This window comes from Copadichromis virginalis, linkage group LG8 (assembly GCF_057382275.1).
Source record: "Copadichromis virginalis isolate Kocher_CV1m ecotype Utaka linkage group LG8, C_Virginalis_male_GT1.1, whole genome shotgun sequence".
In the NCBI taxonomy this organism is placed as follows: Eukaryota; Metazoa; Chordata; class Actinopteri; order Cichliformes; family Cichlidae; genus Copadichromis; species Copadichromis virginalis.
Window position 1 is genome coordinate 17,771,745 of NC_140625.1, and position 22,524 is coordinate 17,794,268.

At 38.0% G+C, this 22,524-nt stretch overlaps 1 protein-coding gene across 1 annotated transcript in view; it reads left to right on the forward strand.

The window, feature by feature from the left end:
• The window catches only part of LOC146703150 (protocadherin-15-like), a 230,776-nt gene that overhangs the window by 59,291 nt on the left and 148,961 nt on the right, over nucleotides 1-22,524 (forward strand). Inside the window, exons 5-9 of the mRNA XM_085466271.1 lie at nucleotides 5,134-5,294; nucleotides 5,761-5,916; nucleotides 9,091-9,210; nucleotides 11,628-11,738; nucleotides 17,219-17,389. Coding sequence (XP_085322397.1) covers nucleotides 5,134-5,294; nucleotides 5,761-5,916; nucleotides 9,091-9,210; nucleotides 11,628-11,738; nucleotides 17,219-17,389 — 719 coding nt within the window. The remainder of the gene's footprint in view (nucleotides 1-5,133; nucleotides 5,295-5,760; nucleotides 5,917-9,090; nucleotides 9,211-11,627; nucleotides 11,739-17,218; nucleotides 17,390-22,524) is intronic.

The window sequence follows — 22,524 nt, forward strand, 5'->3', positions numbered from 1 at the left end:
CGGCGGCTTCATATGGTTCTGCCCGTGTGCTTTAACACGTGGGTCAATTTAATCAGATGCTGCTGTGTGCTGTATTCAGTCTACTATAAAGTGAGGTCACTGTGAAAAGAGTCCATTTGCATTAGATGGTCTGTGGTATCAAATTAGACACAGTTATACAAGGTATAGGCACTATTTCTATCAGGCTTCTTCGCCTGTCTTGGTGAGGGTTTTTTTTTTTTTTAATTTTTGCTAGAAAGAAGCAGAAAAACCAGCAGAGAGATAGCCAGACGATGGTAAGGAATGAAAGCCCCCTAATGAATTCCATTTTCTATCCCATTTCTCATATAAAGAAACCAATTTCATTAAAGTTCCTCGTTTATATAAAATCAGCAAATCACAGCAAAGCATTTGACATGGTTTCCATGGTAGCACAGAAGGCCATGACCCAATTTTATGTCTGGCAGATCAGATATGAGATCGCTCAGTGCGTGTGTGTTTATGTTGTTGTGTGTGCAGACGGGTGTGTGCACACAGACGAGAAGTTTTCCAGCGAGCAAACACAATCCTGCTTGCTTCTCAACTTTCTAGGGTTCTCTTACACACATGAACATACACACAGTAGTTTGTAGGTGTAGAAGTTTTTGTAGTTTTTTATTCCTTTTTTTGTTTTTATCCATTTTGTCTCTTTTGTGTGGTGCATTGGTCATTTTGTCTTATAAAGTTGAGTTGCGTTGAGCACAGATGAACACAGATGTAATTGTTTACAAACAAAAGCACTTGTTTCTCAAATCTGATAGGCCAGATCAGGTCTGGTTCTCCTAGTATACCCTTGGGTGCTTAAGGCAGCAACAAAATTTACATTGTTGTTTCTGTTACAAAGGTTTTGCTTTTCATTTTATTTTTTTGTACCAACCTGGAGTTACAGAGATCTCCCCTAATCTGGCTTCTCCCCTTGTACTGTACCTGGCTGACCCATGTGACCCTAGGCCCCCGCCAGCATAGCTCTCAGGCTGATTGAACAACACACAAGGGTTGCGATCCTATATGTATGAAAAAATGATGCAACGACAGGGATTTTTATTTCAGATAAGGTACAGGTAGGAGTGGAGACTCATCGCTGTTTATGTTTCCTGTTGGAAATCAAGCTTGGCTGCGGTTGGCACAGATTTAGCATCATTCTGCAGCAGGGAATAGTATTTTCTTTTGATATGTTTGGAAGGAATGGATGTGATGTTAGCAACAGTAGACAGTTGTTTCCAGCCTGGGCACAGTTTGCATAAATATTCTTGTCCATTTGTGCAATAAAAGTGAAAATAATATCTGTACTTCTCAAATGTTAGAGCACTCCATGAGAAAAGGAAATCAGCTGATTGACAAGTCCAAATAAAAAATGGCACATTTATTTTTCAATCCTCCCAGCTTGCATTCTTGAATATCAGTATTATAGTTTAATTAGTACAGAAAACAATAAGTTAACCCCATGATTCAATAACTCATAGATCCACTTTCAGTAGCAATAACTTGAAGCATAATTTTCTATAAGATTTTCTCAGTCTTTTCAGTGTTTTGGAGCCACGTTGACTAGACTATAGCAGCACCTTGATCTTTTTCTTTTTCTTTTATAGATTTCCTGCTGTGCTCTGGATTATTATCCTGTTGTCTGACCTAATTTAGGTCAAGCTGTAAGACGGATGGTACATTTCACTCTACGATTATTTCGCGTACAAAGGATTTCGTGGTTGATAACTCCAAGGTGCAAAGGTCCCGTGGCTTAAAAACAAGCGTAAATGATCATCTGTCCACCGCTGTGTTTAACAGTTGGTATGAAAGTATTTGTGCTGATATTTGACATTTTAATTGTTGTGTGTTATTGTCCAATATCTCCATTTTGGTCCCATCTGTTGAAAGAATGTTGTTCCCGAACTCTTGTGGTTTGTTCAGATACAACTTTGCAAACCTAAACAACGTCACCATGTTTCTCTTAGAGATATGTCACCTTCTCCTGGTAATCATTCCAAACAAGACATATTTGTTCTTTTTTATTATTTATTTATTTTTATTGTGATACCATGAACATTTAACATGCTAACCAAGGCCTATAGAGCGTGAGCTGTAGCTCTTTGTTTTTCTGAAGTTTTTCTGAGAGTAGCATGGTTTGACCTTGAATTCAATTTTCCGGAACGTCGACTGCAGGAAAGATTGTGGCATTGTGATAATGCACACCTGAATGCTCCAGATCAGCAGACTGTAAAAACTTCTACTTTTATAGAGGTGGTGACATTTGCTCAATTAATCAAGTGCATTTGATTAACAGCACCTGGCTACTATTTACCCTCTTAATTCCTGTGGAAGTGATAAAGGTGCACTTAGTCTTTTGTAGATCTATTTATGGTCATGTGAAAACTTTCTTTGTCATATGACTGAAATTATAAAGTGATTGCTAAATTTAGTAGAGCAATTAAATTTGTTACTGCAATACAGAAATATATAAAGTGATTACGGAAGTGACTTACTTTAGGTTGCATTACAAGCCGCTGTTGCCCTTGTGAACAACGGCATGAGCCTAATGAGGCGTAACTTGCTGTGCACCACTCAGTTTTCGTAACTTCACATATGCGGTCCGGTTGGAGACATGAGTGTAAAAGAAGGTCAATCTTTAGCATCATTTCAGTAATATATCAGTGCAGGAGCTCAGAGAGTCCCAGATTACAGAGATGAAGGTGCTGCAACAGCTTGAAAAGATAAGTTTAGAGAAAAACTAAAAAAGTAAACACAAGAAAAAAAGCAAACTGCAATCCTTTAATGCTTGCTACCTGTTTCTTCTATTCGTCAATCAGTGCTCACACAGAATTAGTTTTTTCTAAACTGTGGCCCCTATTTATTCAGTGTAGTGATACTCAAGTGCCAATGTAAATTGTCACATGGCCATGATGAATTTGCAGTTGGCAGCAACCAATGCACTAACCACAAACAAGGTTTAAGAGGAAAAGGATGTAGAGGAAGGAGAGAAGGGTGAGAAAGAATAAGAACAAGCCCAATCATTTCCGTCATTCCAGAATTGCAAGACAGGCACATAAGGGGGTGAAAGGACTGGCATCACATGATTTGCTGTAGCGTGTAATGGTGAATACTTTTTCTTTTGTACATATGGGGGAAAAAAACAATGCTTGGTTTTGAGCACAAGTCTTTTTTAAGCAGCTGCTAATGTTGCTGACAGTTTACTGCTCAGACAAAAGGATGGGAGGCTTCGAGAAAACCACAGTGATCTTCAGGTTTAGCCCTTCTTTTCAGTGTTATGGAGGTGGTTCATAGAGAGGGTTATCTTAGCCTCCTGAGCAATCAATTTGAAGACACTCTAAAGTTTTTTTTATCTTTCTCTAATGAGCTGCAAAGAAAACTTTAGATCCCTAGGCAACTTTAACTGCATTTTTTTCCCGTTGGCCACAAGCAATTATAAAGCAATTTTTACAAGGCTTAGGTGCCTGAAAATAGCACCTAAGCCTTGTACTTGTTGACCTTATATTAAAGTTACAGATAAACGACGCAAACTTAGTGTTTTTAGGTCTTTTTTAACAAGCAAAGTAGTCTGTTCATTTAATGGAACATGAAATGGTAGTGATATGTTAGTACCTGTTGGTCAAAAGATTTTAAATGCTCACACACATATTGTTTTCTTTTTTTAAATACCGTACTTTGTTTTCTACCACACATGCTCACACCCACTACTCTTTTGGCTAGTTGCAGCTGTGTTGCTGTACAGATTGTCCATTCTGTTTTTCATCCCTTCATATTTTTCTAACATAATACTTCGATCATCTTGGTAAAATATGCTGTTCTACTGCCAGAAGACCTGTCAGTGTTTGTGGCTGACCTTTCTCATGTGAGCACACTCCTTGGGTTTACTTTTCGAGCTAATAACCACCTTCGTGTAACTGCTCAGCATGATTTCCTGTTGTTTGGGCGAGTTGGACTTGGTTCGTAGCGCAGAGCCCTGGTCGTTATGTACCATCATCTGTTGAAAGGGCAGATGCCAAGTGAGATGTGTTATTAGTCTGGTAATGGGTCACTTGCATTGTGCTGGAGCGGTACAAATGGAGTCAAGCGGATACATTGTGATTCATTTTTTTAATGTAGTTGTTTTTTTCCACTTTTATTTATTTATTTTTTAATTTTTTGTCTCCTCTCTGTTTAAATATTTCCCGTAAACTAAAACAGGTCCTTTATGGTTAACGACATGAGAACATCAGCAAATATAACGAGGAGCACATTAGACCAACGCTCAAGTTATTCATCACAAGTTCACCACTAATACAGACATCCCTGTTTGATTTTCATTGACAGTTTCACCCACAAACAACAAATAACAGCACATTTTGTGACATTTCCAAGTTTATCATTTCTCATGTAATGTGCCTTCTCAGACCTCATGGCTTAATTTTTGTTTTTGCAGATAATATGCCCAGCTTAAATGTCTACAGCTCACTGATACCATTTAAATGGTCTTTTCTTCCTGTTCGTACTGTATTTCTCTCTTTGTTTTTGCTTTCCAGTAGTTGTCTAATTCCCAAATTACTTCACCACCCACCGATGATTGTATTAAATTAATCGAGTTTATTTCATTTTGCCATCTGTCTTAAAATGTTTACTTTTTAAAAATATTTCGATGTTTTTCTTTAATTAATTCCAGGCTGAGAAAAGCAATTAAATCATTAAAACATTTGTTGTTTTCTTGTTTCTTCCTGAAGTCTGTCTGTTATGTTTTGCGTTCGCAGACATTCTTCAGTATTCCAGGTATAGTTATAGCAGAAGGAAGCAGAGTAGCCCCACTAAATGCCTTTTTCCCCCCTCATGTCGCTCTCTTCTTCTCTGGCTCTGTTATTCTCCACGTAATTGCCCTTGACTTTGTCTACATCCGGCATATAATTTCCAGGTATATATTTAATTGAGAACATGAAGAAAAACTGAGGGTTCCGTCTGAATTGTTCCTGCTTCCTTTTCATTTATTAATCATTTTGGACCAAATGGTTTCTCTGTCTGTTTCTGTTTAACTCCAGAGGTAATTGAATTCTACTTTTTACATCCTGAAGCTCTGGACGCTGCGTCTGTCTCTCGAGCCAAAGGATTATTAAACCTGCTTTTATTTTATTTCAGGAACATTGTTGGTGGACAACATGCACATCAACGGCGTGGCTGAAGGTCCGGATCGAACCATCTCTCTGTCCCTGAGGGACAACAACGATCGCTGGGTCATTCTTGACCCTTCCAAACAAGCCCTTTACCTAAATAGCACGGGACGGGTTCTGGACAGAGATGTAAGATTTATTCTAGCTTTTCTTCAGTCGTGTTCACTCATTGTGCTGTATGCCAAACTAAAAGTAAAATTGCTGCTTCAGCAAATGCAGTTTTTGCTCCTAGTTTTTCTTTATTTCGATTGACCCCAGGAGACATAAACAATGGAAGTACATTTACATATCTACAGCTCTTATATATTTATTTTTACATGTTTTTTACTTTAGCCATCATGTGCTGTTGTGAGAAATTTAGCAGGTTTTAGCTCTTTTTGCCTCTGAGTAAACATTCATCATCCTGTTCTAAAGTAATCCAGCGCTTGTTTTTGACTGTGTGATTTGGCACAAAAAGTAAATACAATACACACAGTCTTTGTGTAGTCCTTTTTTGTAACATCTTTTTTTCCCTCAAGATAAATATACTTGATTTAAAATTGCACATTTAACATTTTAAGAACCTCTTTCTCCTCCTGTGTTTCCTCTTTTCCAGCCCCCCTCGTACATTCACTCCATCGTGGTTCAGGTTCAGTGTACCAATGAGCTGATAGGCACTGTGATTTTACACGAGGTCCGCATCGTTGTTCGAGACCGCAACGACAACGCGCCCCGTTTCCAGCAGCCGAGATACTACGTCGCCGTGAATGAGGTAAAAACCCAGTCGCACACAAAAACGTGCGCCATCTCTGTCTGTGAAGAAAAGATAAGTCAAAAGAAAGAAATAAAGCAATAAAGCCATTCATTAAACCGACCTGCACAGCTGCTGCTGTTGTGAAAGTATTAATCAAAGTCATCGATTTGAGTTTGAGAGCCGAGTGTGTTTGTAGGGGGGCTGCAGCTCACTCATACATGAATACAACATATCAAGTGTACTGTACACTAAGCCTTTCCACTGCTGCTCTTTCAGTCATGCCCTTTTATATATTCTATAGAGAAAATGCAGCAGTGCACATCGTCTGGCTTTTTGTGTGCGTTTTTGCTGTCATACCAAAGTTGAAGGGCAAGGTAGTGAACAGTAATGAAAAAAAATCTCAGTTCTTGGGCAGCTATATGAGCGATCTATATCTGTTATTCTGGGGTTTCCAAAATAATCTTTATGATGCCAATCCCACAGTTAGTTTGTTCTCCAGAGTCTGTAGAAGCAAAAATATAACTAGAGGAGGTTCAAACTTAAGCTGGACAAGGATACATGTAGCCGGCTGCCAGCACAGTCCTAGCAGTCCCGGTAGAATATCTCATTATACAGTCTTCCACAGCCTGTCCAACTCAATCTGTCTTCTCAGTCTCTCCCTTTCTTTCTCTTGGCCTCTCCTCTGTTTTTGCAGAACACCTCTCCCTCCCTCCCTGGCTCTCACACATATACACACTCACATGCCCCCTCACCACTCCCACCTCTTCATTATGTCACCTTTTCTCAACCTTTCCCACCTTTTCGTTGCCACACTATATAAATTTCTGGTTGTCGCCGATTCTTGTCCCCACCCCATCACCTCCCACGCATTTCCACTTCCTCATTACTCCTACTATAATAGTTTCCTCCATTCACTACCAAGGTTCACAATACAATTAAGAAGATGCACTGTAAAAAAAAAAAGATCCCTGTGGAAGGCCAAGATAAATTTATTCTATTTTGCGGTAGTAAGTTAAAAAATGAAAACATTAATTCAGATGTAGGTAGTAATTTAAAAGTAGTAGCACATTTATTGGGATCTGAGTGGAAGTGGGCTCATTAGGTGGTCAGCTATTTTCTAATTCACTTCTATTGGCCCCAGAACTCAGACAAAAGCAGTAAATTTGAAATCAAAAGGTGTTCATCCACTTTCATCTGAAATCTTATAATCTAGTCTTCTTCTTTGCTGTCTATTTCTAAGAAATACTGACTACAAGCAAGTGAGTCAGACTTATAAGACAGACAGATGATATATGGTTATTTATAAGGATGTCTAGGACACAATTTATGAGTTCAGTGAGTATTTTTTCTGAGTACAAGGTGATCACTGCGGCTGATTTCATGAGCTGGCACTGGTGCTTGAGTCTGGAGTTGCTTCATTACAGCTGTATCCAGAAGTGGCAAAGTGACAGCATGAGACATTCTGAAGACCATTGTGAGATCAGTGGGAGGCAAAGATAACCCTGTTGAGGGAAATGATGTAACAAATCACTGGTGCAACAGCTAAATTAAAGTTAATCGCGGATGCTTCCAGTGCTGTCTGGAGATTAAACTTCTGCTTTGACACGTAATCACAGATCCCTTGGCACATGGATCGAAAAATATAGCACAGCGATACATATATTGGCAAAGTTCGTCTCTTCTATGCACGGTGCCAAGTGTGCCTCTTCCACCCTAAAAATCAAAATGAATGGCGTTCTTTTTGAATGCCTTATCTGTTCTCTGTATGAAAGCAAGCTATCTTTTTCTGACTGTGACATTGAATTTAAAGGAAAATACTGGCTCACAGATCAGTGAGTTTTTGTAAACAACTGCAACAACAAGCTATTTTACAGTATTGTACAAAATCTTTAGCTGCCACTCGTTATTTAAATATTTTGGTGGGAAAATGGGAAGTACATGTAGTTATTTACTGAAACATGCAAACATGCAGTGCATAAGTACACAGTATATGAGGACGATGAGTTTAATGGAGCTTTAAGGTGAATATTTAGTATGACCACCTTTATTTTTCAACAAGTCTGAACTCGATTAGAGAAGCTTTTTTGTCATTTCTTAGTCTTAGTCCTCAGGAATAGTTCTCCGGGCATCTTGAGGGACATTCAGAGCTCTTCTTTGGATGTTGGCTGCCTTTTGTCCTGTTCTCTGTCAAGATGATCCACACTGCTGCAATAATGTTGTTGTCCGAGCATCTCTCAGGTCCTGTGTCAGGTCTTTTTCCCCCCCCCCCGTTTCTGTATTTTCCTATTTCTCAAGGACATGACTTTCAGATGCTGCTTATCTGCATGACTTTTTTAAGCCTGTCACGTCTTCTTTTGTCTTCCATTAGTCCAGTTTGCTCAGTCTTTTTTAAGGACACTGCACACCATGTGAAGATACCACCATGACAAGTTTTAAACAATTTGGGAATCCTGTTGGTGGTGAAAAATCCTATTTTATGTTTGTCAAACTGTTTCTCTTTGGCAATTTTTCAAGCCTGATTTGACCCTGATTTGACATATGGCAATGTCATGCCATATACTTACTAAATAAAATATATTAAGTTTTGATAATGTAATATATTACTCAGATGGATGTTTAGTAAATAAGATTCTCCATGATGCTGCTCTCCCATGTTTAAGGGGATTTGTCCAGCTTTGCTCTCAGTAAATGAGCGTAAGCAAGGCACCAGTTTGCGCAGTCAGCTTTGTCCTATAAATCAATTAAAACTTGTAATGTGCTTAAAAACAATTTGAACACTGGTGCAAGTTAATGTAGTTTCTCTCTGGATTTGAAACAACAGATTTTGACTGTGAGTCTTGTGAGCATCAGTTTGTGATTCTTAGTTTATGATAACTTTTTCTTTTTTTGTGTAATTATTGATTAACATTTTGATTTGTGTGGCTTTCCCTTTGCTACCATACGTGCAGGTATTTGAGTTTGTGTATGTGTCTCTTCTGATAGACTTGAACTGGATCTCACTGTGTTTTAACCGATCCAGGGACTGCAGATGGAAATGAGCTCGTACCTAAATGTGCTACAAAGCATATTTTCTCTTTTTGTTCATCTAAATTGAAATAAATAAACAAACAAACAAACAGCACAGTGTTGGTTGTTGCACTAAAGGTGTATAGAGAAAAATATTAAAACTCTCTTTTTCTGTTGTGTTTTCAGCTGACTCCAGTTGGAACGACTATCTTTTCTGGTTTCTCAGGAAACAATGGAGCAACAGACATTGATGACGGTCCCAATGGACAGATAGAGTACACCATCCAGTACAATCCGAGAGACCCGGTAGGTCATCCACTTGCCCACTGATCTCTGTCAACATGGTGTAGCATGGGTATATGTTCACTAGAGACCAAGCAGCAAAGCTGCATAAGCAGTTTTAGTGCTTCTGCCTCTTTATTCTTCCTCTTTCTTCTCTTTGACAATAGAGTATAAAGCAGTACTGATTTAAATTTTGATTGAGATCACAGTTGAGCACTGTTTACTTTTTCTTCTTGCCAAAACTGATCTTAGAAATCATATTTTTTAACAATCTGCTCCAGTTTCTAAAAACAAGTTACAAATTGGTTTCCTAATGCACACCAGCAAAATTAAGCAAAAGACAACCAACATCCAGAAAGGAGCACTTACAATTCCCTATTTACATCTTTATATAAAATATACATTATAGCAACATTAATGTAATAAACAATAAAAAAAATATTAGAAATTTTCATTTGATGCTCAAAAACAGTAGCCTATTACATTAGATTCTCCTTGTGCTTTACTTTCATCTCAGCCATAATTAATGTTAAAGGCTGTTTGGAGTAAATTACTTTTCACTGTCTCAGGGTTTAACTGAGCTACCTGAGTTCAGTAGCAGACTGACTAAAGGCATTTACTGTTCTAAGATTAGTGATCATTGCTAAAGACTGCACAATTAATCTTCTTCATAAAGTCAGCTGTAGCACCGTTTCTTATCTCTTTAAATGTTCACATCAGTGTTAATTTTGACACCAAATTTGTTTTAAGGAGTCTTTTGACTTAAACATCATTTAGTTTTAGTTATAATTTAGGCATCCTAATTCTTTTATTTTTAGTCTACTTTCATTCGAAGTTGATTTAATTGACCGAAAGGTTTTGTGTAAAAGTTTCTCTGTGCCAGTGAGAGCTGCTAAATGTGTCAGTAGAGGATGTCAACTCATCTCCTCCTTGTGTGTTGACATTTTGTTACGTTTTCATGAGAAACAGGGAGCTCATACCTAGGGCTGGGCGACATAATCATGAGTTTGTCCACGTAAGATGGTTAAAATGGCTTTATCGTAACCACTGAGTATAAATTGACATGTAAATACTGAGCAGTCGCCATGAGTTTTTCTTTTATCCTACGCACTGTGAATGCATCATTAATTCCGCCATCCCAGAAAATTTTCTACCTGACACAATGCTGAGCATGCGTGTTTATCTACTACCAGTAAAATATGGTGACAGGAGGAGTTTCGGGTAAGCGAGACTCGCTGGATTTCACATGGAGCTTGCAGAACAAGATGCAGTAATTTGAGTAGTTTGCAAAATATGCCGCAAAACTATTGCCGCAAAAGGTAGCAGTAGCATGAAATATTCCGCCAGCTGAAAGTGCAAAATTAAGACTTTTAAACTCTGCACTAATTATTTTACAATTTTTATATGTTATAAGCACAAAAGAGCACCTTTTTAATTTGAATTGTTTTATTTTGTGTCGTCAATTCTTGCTTCATGTACTTTTTTGTTGCTATTATCTTTTTTTTGTTGAAGGCCTAGTGTTGACCACAGAAAGAGACTTACTGTGACAGTAACCTCTGTGTCAACTGATGGTTAAAATGGTTTAAATAAAACATTTCAATTCATTCAGATTTTTGTTGTTGTTGTTGTTTTCAAAATGGAAAAATAATGAATAGTTAATTTGGATTTAAACATTTGGTGATATATTGTGTATTATGATATAGCCCCCCAAAAAATATCACAATATCAGATTTTCCTCAAATCTCCCAGCCCTACTCCTACCCTGTTTGTTGTAGACAGATCAAATTGTAGTGCACTTAGTGCACAAGAAGATTCTTCTGATTGGATGACTTCTGAATGCATCCTGCCTCACTATAAAACTTAATTAATTCTGATTTGAACTTGTCTCTCCATAATATTGTCATCTCATTTTTGTCCTCACGCATTTATTTAATTGTCTTGTTTTCATCAGAAAAAAGGTCTTTGACACAAACTAGTCAAAGAAATGAACACTTGTTCACATTAAGCTTTAGTAGAAACACTGAGATGTTATCTGTGCAGTTGAGAAATGTTGATGCTGAATCTCAGCTCCTTTGAATAAATTCTTTATTTCTGTTTTTTGTTTTAGCAAATTGTTGTCAGTACTGTGTCTTCTTCTGGTTTATTTTTCTTTGAATGTCACCTATTTTATAACCATACTAGTCTTTATTTTTTTCTCTCATCATAATAATTTTAATGAATTATTTTAAATATAGATTGCATGAATTATTTTTTTTAAGTTTTGTATCATGTCAAGAAATCTAAAATATATTTATACTGAAATTGCACAGTCAGGTTCATTGCTTAAACCAAACAAGTGTAATGCATGCCTTGTCAAAACTGTATTAAAAGAGAAAGAGTGAATGGCCGACCCTGGCTGCGACTCACTCTTGATGTGTGTAATGTATCTGTTTGTCTTTCAGACAGCTAACAGAACCTTTGACATCCCGCTGACACTGTTTGGCTCTGTAGTTCTCAGAGAAAGACTCAACTATGAGGATATAACAAGATACCTAGTCATCATACAAGCTAATGTAAGTTTTTTTCAACATTTCTATTTGTGTATTATTATGTCGCACTGTGTTAGGTTGCTTTTTTTAATCATATATTAAGTTAAAGCTCTTGAAGGGAACACCTTTCATGTGGACCTGTCATAAAGAATGGCTGAAGAAAATCAGCCATCTCTCATGGGTAGGCGTGTAGACTGCTGCCTGGAGTGTTGTTTTATGTAAATTTGTATTATCATGGCAACATTAATGTTATGCAGCTTTTCTCACTATTTCTGTATTGTTGTGTGAGCCTTAAGGGATCTCTTAGAGCACCCCTAATTATCACTAATGTCTCTGTTAGCCTAATTGTTTTCCTTTTATTTCTGAGCTCTGTGTATGTTTTATTTATAAAGGTGGCTTATAGTGATTTTCACTCAATAAGCAAAGCACAGTTATGGAAAATTGTAGTTGAAGTTTGAATTGTTTGTGTTGCTGATGGTGCCAAAAAAGTTTTTTTTTTATTGTGTCAAGAAAACCTTGCGTTCAAAAGCAGTTCTTGAGAAAGTATTCTGCAAAATATTCATATGTCTCAAGGCCCTGAAAGCACTATGGAGAGTCAGCAGTACACTGTAAGATTAATGTGTTTCTGGCTGCTTAACAAGGTGACATATCTGTTTGTCTGAATACAGTATTAAGAGTGTTTTGAGTAGCTTTGAAATTACTGTATATAAATTCCTAACAAAAGTTTAAGCTTAACTGAACCCATACAACCACAAAATAGAAAAGAAAAAAAAATCCCTGGGAACATGGCTGACCATTTAAGCTGTACATATATTGCAGATAAAGTATATACACCTTGTGTGAAAACCTGTGGTCCGGTACGAAACGACTCACGGACTGGTACCAGTCCATGGCCCGCGGATTAGGGACCGCTGTTTTAGAGTCTGTGGTTTCAATCTTTATGTTAAACTTGCTAACTGTGTCCACGTCATAGACTGTCCTTTTAGCTTATTCTCTGAGTCTGAAAACTGATTTGTCTTAAAACTGCATTATTGTTAATGGCCTCTAGTAGTAAAAAGACTTCAGGTTGTAAAGAAGTCTGTAAAAAGATGAGCCTCAGCTCTTTTGATCTGTAAACACTTTCCTGATGACTTCATGGCCTCAATTCCTTGAACTGTGAAATGAAACCTCGGTTTCAGTTCATGTTAAATAACACATGAAGTTCGTTTTGCAAGGTAAGTTCGTTATTAGAGTCACAATAGACAATTATCCAGGGGTATAGTCAAGACTCGTCATTAGCCGATGACTGCACAGTGCTCTCAGTTTTAATTTTAGATCCATCTCTCTCTTGTCTTGTCCAGTTTCAAAACACCAAGATAGTGTTGGCAGAATTGCTTGTCATGAGTCACTGCGTGATGTCACAGCTTCTCGTCAAGCATAGCTTACAGTAATGAAGCCAGCAGGGGAAAACTCCTCTGTGAACTTGATGGAAATCTACTATTTTTTTATGATTTTTTTCAGTCTTTAAACTATATATAATCAGAGTTTAATTATTTCATATTTGTGTTTTCTGATTTCTCTTTTTAGATGGTATCTTCAATCTTGCTCATTAAAGATGTTTCAGAAATTTTTTTTTTTTAAGTTTTGAGGAGATCATTTCTTGGCAGAGGCCCCGGTTTCTTTCTTTTACTGTCGAGTAATTGGGAATATAATGTATTGCAATGATTTGATGTGATTAAGTAATATTAAAATGGGAACTTTGAGGAAACCTAATTAAGGGTTTATACCTGATATCTTGATTGTCTAGTGCTTAAGTTGTGCTACTTAGAAGAGTTTAATGGCAGAAAGCAGCTTTATCTGAACAGGATTTGAGAGTGCTCCCTCATATGCATACATAAAATGTGAAGCTGATGGAAATCTAGATGACTCACACATTGAATAGCAGATAATATCTCGTGGGTTTCTTCCTGTAAGTAAGATGTGGTGATCGCACCGACTGTTGAGTAGTTGAGGAGTTTAGTTAGTAGCCTTATTTGGCTATTTCTTGCGTTTTATTTTTATTTTTTCAACTGGACTGCAGATGAAAAGTAGATGTAAATATTAGAATTTAAATTGTAGAGAATAAAGATAATAAATGATCTAAGTAGACGGAAATGTTTGTGAGAATGCTTACTATCAGTCTCTCAGTAGGACTGTGTTTTTTGGGATTTACTTATTTCTATTTTTTTATGAGGCTTTCAATGAAACCCAGCTTAGGGTTTACTGGCGTTCTTTTGAGTTACAAGTCACATCTATTTTTCAATTTGTGTGTACCAAGGTCATACATTCTAGTGTTTCTTGTTTCAAAAGCTTCAAACCTTTCCACAATAGTAACATTCTCACTGAAAAGTAATTTTAAGATTCAGTTTTTGTCTTTGAGTTCAATGTCATCAACCACCATGTGAATTGGTCAATTGAAAAGAATGTATTTATTTAAACACCTCTTACATATATCCTTCTATTTTTAAATTAATACCTATATGATAATTATATTACCTGCAGAATATTTCCGAGTTCTAGAGTTTTAAACTACATTATTTAATTAACTTTTACCAAAAAAAATCTAAATTTATGTGACTCCTCAGAGAGACATAAACAAAACGAAATCAACCTGTAATTCCAACACGTGGGAGTTTTTGACTTTGTACAAAATACCAAATTCTGTTGTATCAATGTCATTTAGTTAGAAAATAATCAAAATCTTCAAAACATTTTCACTGTAATTAACTGTAATCCCATAATAACCAGAAAGCATGTCATGAAATGCAGCAATGCTGTTTCATTTTTATGCAATCTTACAAAAAAAGGAAAAGGTGGGTTAGCAGTGCTACAACTTAGTCCAGCCAGTGGACCAATAAACAATTTTATTCATGCTATCAAAATATGAATAAAAAGTTTGGTTTTCAGTATTTCATTGATATGATTTTTTCTACTACTACTACTCGGGTATCTTGAAAGGCACTATACAAATCTAAGTTAAAATTATTATTATTAACTGTTATTATTTTCTCTTCTTAATTTTACATGGGTGAGACCAAATGTTGGAACTTAATTTATCCTTAGCATATATTTGCATTTAAGAAATGAGAAAACAGGCTTCTTTTTTGTCTAATAAAAATGTTACTGCCTTGCAAGGCTGAAACACCTGAAAGATGTTGAACATCATTTCCTGTGTATAGTTTTGAATATTTTCAGTGAATCATACAGGAGCAGATGGGAGTGGGAGCAGTGCATGCTATACTTCCATATTTGTTATTCTACTTTACTGGAATTTATGTAATATTAGATTAGATTAGATTAGATTAGATAGAACTTTATTAATCCCTCGGGTGGGTTCCTCTGGGAAATTCGATTTCCAAAAAAGCACAGCACCGACAGAAGTTACAGAGTTATGTTGCTGAATGTGTATTTTTGTGAAATTTTGGTCACCAAAAGATTCATGAAATACAGGGTGGGCCATTTATATGGATACACCGTAATAAAATGGGAATGGTTGGTGATATTAAAGTCCTGTTTGTGGCACATTAGTATATGTGAGGGGGCAAACTCCTCAAGATGGGTGGTGACCAAATTGGCCATTTAGAAGTCGGCCATCTTGGATACAACTTTTGCTTTTCCAATAGGAAGAGGGAAATGTGACACATCAAACGTATTGGTAATGTCACAAGGAAAACAATGGTGTGCTTGGTTTCAACGTAACTTTATTCTTTCATGAGTTATTTACAAGTTTCTGACCACTTATAAAATGTGTTCAATGTTCTGCCCATTGTGTTGGATTGTCAATGCAACCCTCTTCTCCCACTCTTCACACACTGATAGCAACACCGCAGGAAAAATGCCAGCACAGGCAGTTTCAGGTGCTGCACATCTCGTATCTTCACACCATAGACAATTGCCTTCAGATGACTCCAAAGATAAAAGTCTAAGGGGGTCAGATCGGGAGACCTTGGGGGCCATTCAACTGGCCCACGACGACTAATCCACTTTCCAGGAAACTGTTCATCTAGGAATGCTCGGACCTGGCACCCATAATGTGGTGGTATATATACCACACCAAACCATCACTTTTGTTGTTCCAACAGTCTTGGAGGGATCCACCCAACGTGGGTTAGTGTCAGACCAATAGCGGTGGTTTTGTTTGTTAACTTCACCATTCACATAAAAGTTTGCCTCATGACTGAACAAAATCTTCTGCGTGAACTGAGGGTCCTGTTCCAATTTTTGTTTTGCCCATTCTGCAAATTCTGTGCGCCGATCTGGGTCATCCTCGTTGAGATGCTGCAGTAGCTGGAGTTTGTAAGGGTGCCCTTTGTGAGTAGCTAATATCCGCCGAAGGGATGTTCGACTAATGCCACTCTCCAGTGACATGCGGCGAGTGCTACGCTGTGGGCTCTTGCTGAATGAAGCTAGGACAGCCACTGATGTTTCTTCATCAGTGACAGTTTTCTTGCATCCACATTTTGGCAAATCCAACACTAAACCAGTTTCACGAAACTTAGCAAGCAGTTTGCTGACTGCAGCATGGGAGATGGGTGGTCTCGTAGGGTGTCTTGCATTGAAATCTGCTGCAATGACCCGGTTACTGCGTTCACCCGATATCAACACAATTTCGATCCGCTCCTCATGTGTTAACCTCTTCGACATGTCAATAATAATAATAATAATAATAATAATGGATTGGATTTATATAGCGCTTTTCAAGGCACCCAAAGCGCTTTACAATGCCACTATTCATTCACACACTGGTGGAGGCAAGCTACAGTTGTAGCCACAGCTGCCCTGGGGCAGACTGACAGAAGCAAGGCTGCCATATCGCGCCATCGGCCCCTCTGGCCAACACCAGTAGGCGGTAGGGTAAAGTGTCTTGCCCAAGGACACAACGACCAGGACAGAGAGCCCAGGGATCGAACTGGCGACCTTCCGGTTACAGATACGCTTCCCAACCCCCTGAGCCACGGTCGCCCCAATGTCAATGGCTGTGAACAAAGAGAAACTTGTAAATAACTCATGAAAGAATAAAGTTACGTTGAAACCAAGCACACCATTGTTTTTCTTGTGACATTACCAATAAGTTTGATGTGTCACATGGCCCTCTTCCTATTGGAAAAACAAAAGTTGTATCCAAGATGGATAGAAGATCCGACTTCTAAATGGCCACCATGGTCACCACCCGTCTTGAGGAGTTTGCCCCCTCACATATACTAATGTGCCACAAACAGGACTTTAATATCACCAACCATTCCCATGTTATTACGGTGTATCCATATAAATGGCCCACCCTGTAGATTACAGTATGGTGTATACACTTGCTACATGAACATGAATGCTGTGCATTAGATATAGAATATATCAGATAAAAACCAGCCTTTCTGTATTATTACATGTTTTTCTTGATCATATCCTGATCGCTTTTCATTCAAGACACAAAGATAAATGTAGCCACATAATTATGCATTATCACCAAAAAAATCTGTCTGTCTGTCTAGGATCGAGCCCCTAATCCAAGTGACCGTCGAACAGCCACCACCACACTAACTGTGGATGTACTGGACGGTGATGATTTGGGTCCAATGTTTCTACCATGTACGCTTGTGGGAAATACCCGTGATTGTAGTCCCATCACGTATAAGGCTAATGTGCTTGAGCTGACCGAGCCGGTAAGTTTGTGTTTGTTCTGTACTTTGTTGTATTTGTGTGTACTATGTGTACTTAGCTTTAATTTTTGTAGCAATGTCCATTTGTGGATCACTTACTGTCTTCAGTGGACAATGATAACATGTATACACTCGCCGCCACTTTATTAAGTACACTGGTTCAGCTACTCATAACACAACATCAGCCAATCATATGGCAGTAACTCAATGCATTTAGGCATATAGACATTGTCAAGACAACCTGGTCAAGTTTGAACAGCAGCAGAATGGGGAAGACAGAGCATTGTTGATGCCAGTCGGGCTAGTCTTAGTATTTCAAGGTTCAAGGTTCAAGGTTCTTTATTTGTCACATGCATAGTTATACAAGTATAACACACAGTGAAATGTAGCCTGACACGCTCCTCGACATGTGCAAAAATTGGGGGGGGGGGTGTAGAGGAAGAACATTATATATATATACATATAGTATGTACACTGGGTGAATGTGCAGTAGTAGCAGCAAGCAGGTGAATTCTGTACATTAATATGAATAGACATCTGACTTTTCAGAAACTGCTAATCTCCTGGGATTTTTCTGAATTATCATTTCTTGATTTAGGTAATATCATACAGAGTTACTTTAGTTACAACCTTTTAGTTCCCTAATTTCCAGTAAAATGAAACTCTGTTGGCAGATTGCAGATGGTTTAGAAACTTAGGGGAAACTGCAATTATTAACCACAGGGTATATTGATAGACTGTGTCACTATGGATATCTTCACTTTCTTGTCTTCGAGCTTTCAAATCAAGGTCTAATGCCAATTCAAGCCAAATGTATTTACTCACTTTGGCATTTAAAATGTAGCTCATTTTGCTGTAAACTACAGACTATGTAATTAGAATAGGGGCTAAATTTTTTTGTACACTCTAAAAAAAACATGCAATTTCATTCTGTATGTTAACTCCTGCAGAACCCATTGTAGGTTTTTCATAAGGAATTAGAGCCATTTGAAAAGGAACCCTGATATTTTAATAATAAGACCTTGTCAAGCAATGTCTGCTGGGAGTTACAATTTGCATAAAAAAAGGATTTTACTGTGTTTATACAAATGACTAATGAGCATCATTGTATACAGGGAATGTCTTGGTTTTATATTTTTGAAATACAAGTAGGTATTGTTTTCCTTCGATTATGGCAAAATTGTATGGCGGATGAAACTGCTATCCTAAAATATGTCATGTGTGGCCATCAAAGAGTTCTTGACATTCAAAGTTTGTCTTTTATAGATCCGGCTGTTACTCTCTTTTGTATGAACAAGTGTTTCAGGGCAGATTCTGCAACACTGTAGCCCATATTTATGCTTACACAGCTGTATGTACTTTTGCATTTGTATCTGTGGCATTTAGCTGATGCTATTGTCTGGAGAAACTCAGAGTACAACTTTGTAAACAAGGGGGGGGAAAGTTGCTTTAGGCAAAATCTTCAGCTATGACAAGTCAGCAGTGCATTCATCCCTTACAACACATATACACACACCTGCACACACCCTTGATGGTGACAAGCTAGCAGTGCGTTCATGCCTTAATGCCCCCCATTCACCGACACACATGTACATAAATCCAGTATCACAGCCGTGGACCAGACACCGTCTTCTTCATCTCTCTATTTTACACTGAGATAGTTGTCGCATGCACACACATGTGCTGACTCTGCTCCAGACAGGCTGAAGGAACTATTTCTCTGCCTCAAGATTTCTCTTTTCACCTCTCTCTCTCTCAGACACACACACACACAGACACACACACACTCTCTCTCTCTCTTTCCAGCCAGAGGAGACAGTCTTGGCTGGGAGGAAAAACAGGAGTAAATCAACTTTACAGCTTGTGGTTTTCAGAAGGAGTAAGTGTATGTGGACAAGGACAGGGTTTAAGATGGAGATGGGGGGGGGGGGGGGGGGGATCTGGTGGATGGGGAGAGGGGAGTGAAAGAGAAAGGGGGGGAGGGGCTAAGCAGAAACAAACTGTTTTTCCTGGGAGTTACAATTTGCATAAAAAGAGGATTTTACTATACTGTCTATACAAATGACTAATGAGCATCATTGTATACAGGGAATGTCTTGGTTTTCTATTTTTGAAATACAAGTAGCTGTTTTTTTTCCTTTGATTATGGCAAAATTGTATGGCGGATGAAACTGCTACCCTGATATATGTCACAAAATGATACTATGTGTGGCCTTCAAAGTGCTCTTGACAGTCAAAGTTTATGTCTTTCATAGATCCAGCTATTACTCTCTTCTGCATGAACAAGTGTTACGGGGCAGATTCTGCAAATCTTGAGGGGTCACAAAACCCTTGTTATGTGGCAAGTGTTTAGTGTTGGGTTTAGTGTCCTTAAAACCCAAAGAAATATAGGAAAAAAACACACACAAAAAACCCCAAGTCGCTTCAAACACCAAGATTGTTTCTCACTTGTCGATTTTCTCCCAATACAGAGCTCTTGCTTACTCCAGACGCTTCGCTGATTTCAGTTTTTCTGATCTTATGCAATCACAGCAATAAAAATTGGAGTCAGTCAGATAAGCTGTGGTTGCTTGGCCTCATCTTTCTGTAAACTTTATATTCACTATTAATGAATTTCAGACTGCGTTCTCTCTTTACACGAGTTGGGAGCAGTGCAGAAGTCAAATTAAGGCGCATATTTAGGAAACCTATTTGACTGCCAGCACCCACATGATCATCATTAAGGAAAATCATTAAGAAATCTATTTCATAACAGATTACCTTAGGCAAATGACTGCCATGTATTTACTGCTATGACAGGTCAGAATGAAAAAGGTCCTTCATATAGAGCTGTCCTCTAAAGAATACAGTCTTATTTATCTTTAGGCTGCTCCCACCACAGAGCATCATTTCATCTCACCCTCCTTTGTCACGCCAAATGTCCCCCTTCACTACATCATGCAGTGATGTAGTGAAGGGGGACATGCAGCTTGTTGCTGAAGGAGGACACTACATCTGTGATCCGTGATCGTCCTCTTTGCCGTTCTAGTAACTCTGTACTCACCATGCTTTGTCCAGTATATCCACTACCCCTCCTCTCCACATGTCCAAACCACCTCAGTCTTGTCTCTCTAACTTTGTCCTCAATCTGCTCACCCTGAGCCGTCCCTCTGATACACTCATGTCTAATCCTGTGCATCTTGGTAGCTCCAATTGAAAACCGTAACATATTTAGCTTTGCCACCTCCACCCTGGCCTCCTGTCTTTTTTTAGTGCCGCTGTCTCTAAGCCATACATCATAGCAGGTCTCATTACCATCTTGTAAATCTTCCCTTTCACTCTTGCTGCTATCCTTCTGTCACAAATCACCCCTGACACTCATCTCCACCCATTCCACCCTGCCTGCATTCTCTTCACCTACGTTGTGTACTGTCCGTCCATCCAAAACAACGGAGAAGGGCATTGTCCATGATGAGTTTAAAAACTCCAGCTGCAGTATTTAAACTAATCTATTTTCAGTATCTCTACACCTTACATGTGCACCTTTCCTCTTGTTTCTCTCTCATTCACACAATTCTGTCTCAATTCCACAAACTTTTTATGAGAATACACCAAAGTCATTTGTGTCTTGTATCTGCCTCCCGACTGTCAAAAATCCCCATGAATAAAGAAATTAGAACTTTAAATTCACACTTTTATTTATTTATTTTTGTCATGAGATGCATTGAAAGAGAAAGTAATGTAGTTTCTTTATCACAGATATCTGGAAAATTGTATATATTTTGTATTTCTGTATGGAAATTTAAAAGACATGAGCACTGGCAAAAAGAAAATAACAAAAGATGTCTCTGAGTTATGAAAGGTAAGGGAGAAATAAAGCAGTTTTGGAGATTACTTCCTTCCTTACTTGGAATTAAAATTTGCGGGAATGGGTTTGACTTTATTTATTTTTTTATTTTGTGAATTCAGTTCATAATTTTAAAGTTCTTCTTTTTAGTGCAGAACATAACAAATAACTGCTTTAATTGTACCTTTTTATTCATTTTTCAAGGTAGTTCATTTTTCATTAAAAATCAAGCATTGCTTTTGCAAAGCAGGCTTAAGCCTTTATATATTTCCTTTGTCCACAAGTTAGTCAAAGTATGAGTGTGTCTGTAACTGAGGCCTTCTAGGAAGATTTGTCTGTATTAATCAACCCCTGTGGTCTTGGTTAATACAGTATAATTGTCAGTTCTGGCCTTTGCTTAAAGATAAAAAGAAAGTTCAATGATGTATTCTTGGAATAAATAAATGCAAAATCTCTTTTTCTCATAACCCATGATTTGGCTAGCATGACAGCAGTGTAGATGAATATCTACTTCCAGCTTTCAGAATAATGAGAACTTTGACTGTTTGAATGACACACACTATATTAAATTTGCATGTTATATTTTCTGTTTCTGATTTGCTTCTAATGCACTGTGCAGAGATTCTTCTTCTTATGGTTACACTTTGACACTGAAACACTGAACCAACAGTGCTCTTTTATGCCTTACAGTGTCACTATTTTGGTCAAATGTAATCATTTCTCTTGAAAGAAATTACAGCAGCTATAAGCCTTCCTCCCTCTCTCTGATTGGTGTTTATATACATAGTAATACACAATATTATATGCACTCACATACATTTAAATGATCAGCACAATGCTTAAACTGTGCTTTTTTTCCTCATCGGTTGCCTTTGGTGCCTTTACTACCAGTGTCGCAGTTTGGCTAGATGAACGAGCAGACTGTGTGCTTTGACAGTGGCAGCTGCTCTGCACATTTCAAAATTACCAAGGAGAAAGGAGCAATTAGAATTTTACCAAAAGTCTTAGAACTGAAGAAAGCTTGCATAAACATCATTATCAAATCCATCCAGAGTGAAAAAACAGGAACAGCTTGCAGAAACTGAAGAGAAGGGTAACGGGTTATGCTGTGCAACAGTTTTTCGTGAAACACTCAAAGGTTTAACCTGAAGAATTGATGAGCATTTAAGTTACTGGGTGGTATTTTTATGCCAACAGCAGGTCTCCTGTTGGTTTGGAAGCAAAGAACTGAGGAGGTGCAGGGAGATAGGTGAAGCTATAGAAAGAATGGAACGACAGCAACAAGCTGCTGTTCCTGGTACAAGAAAATTGG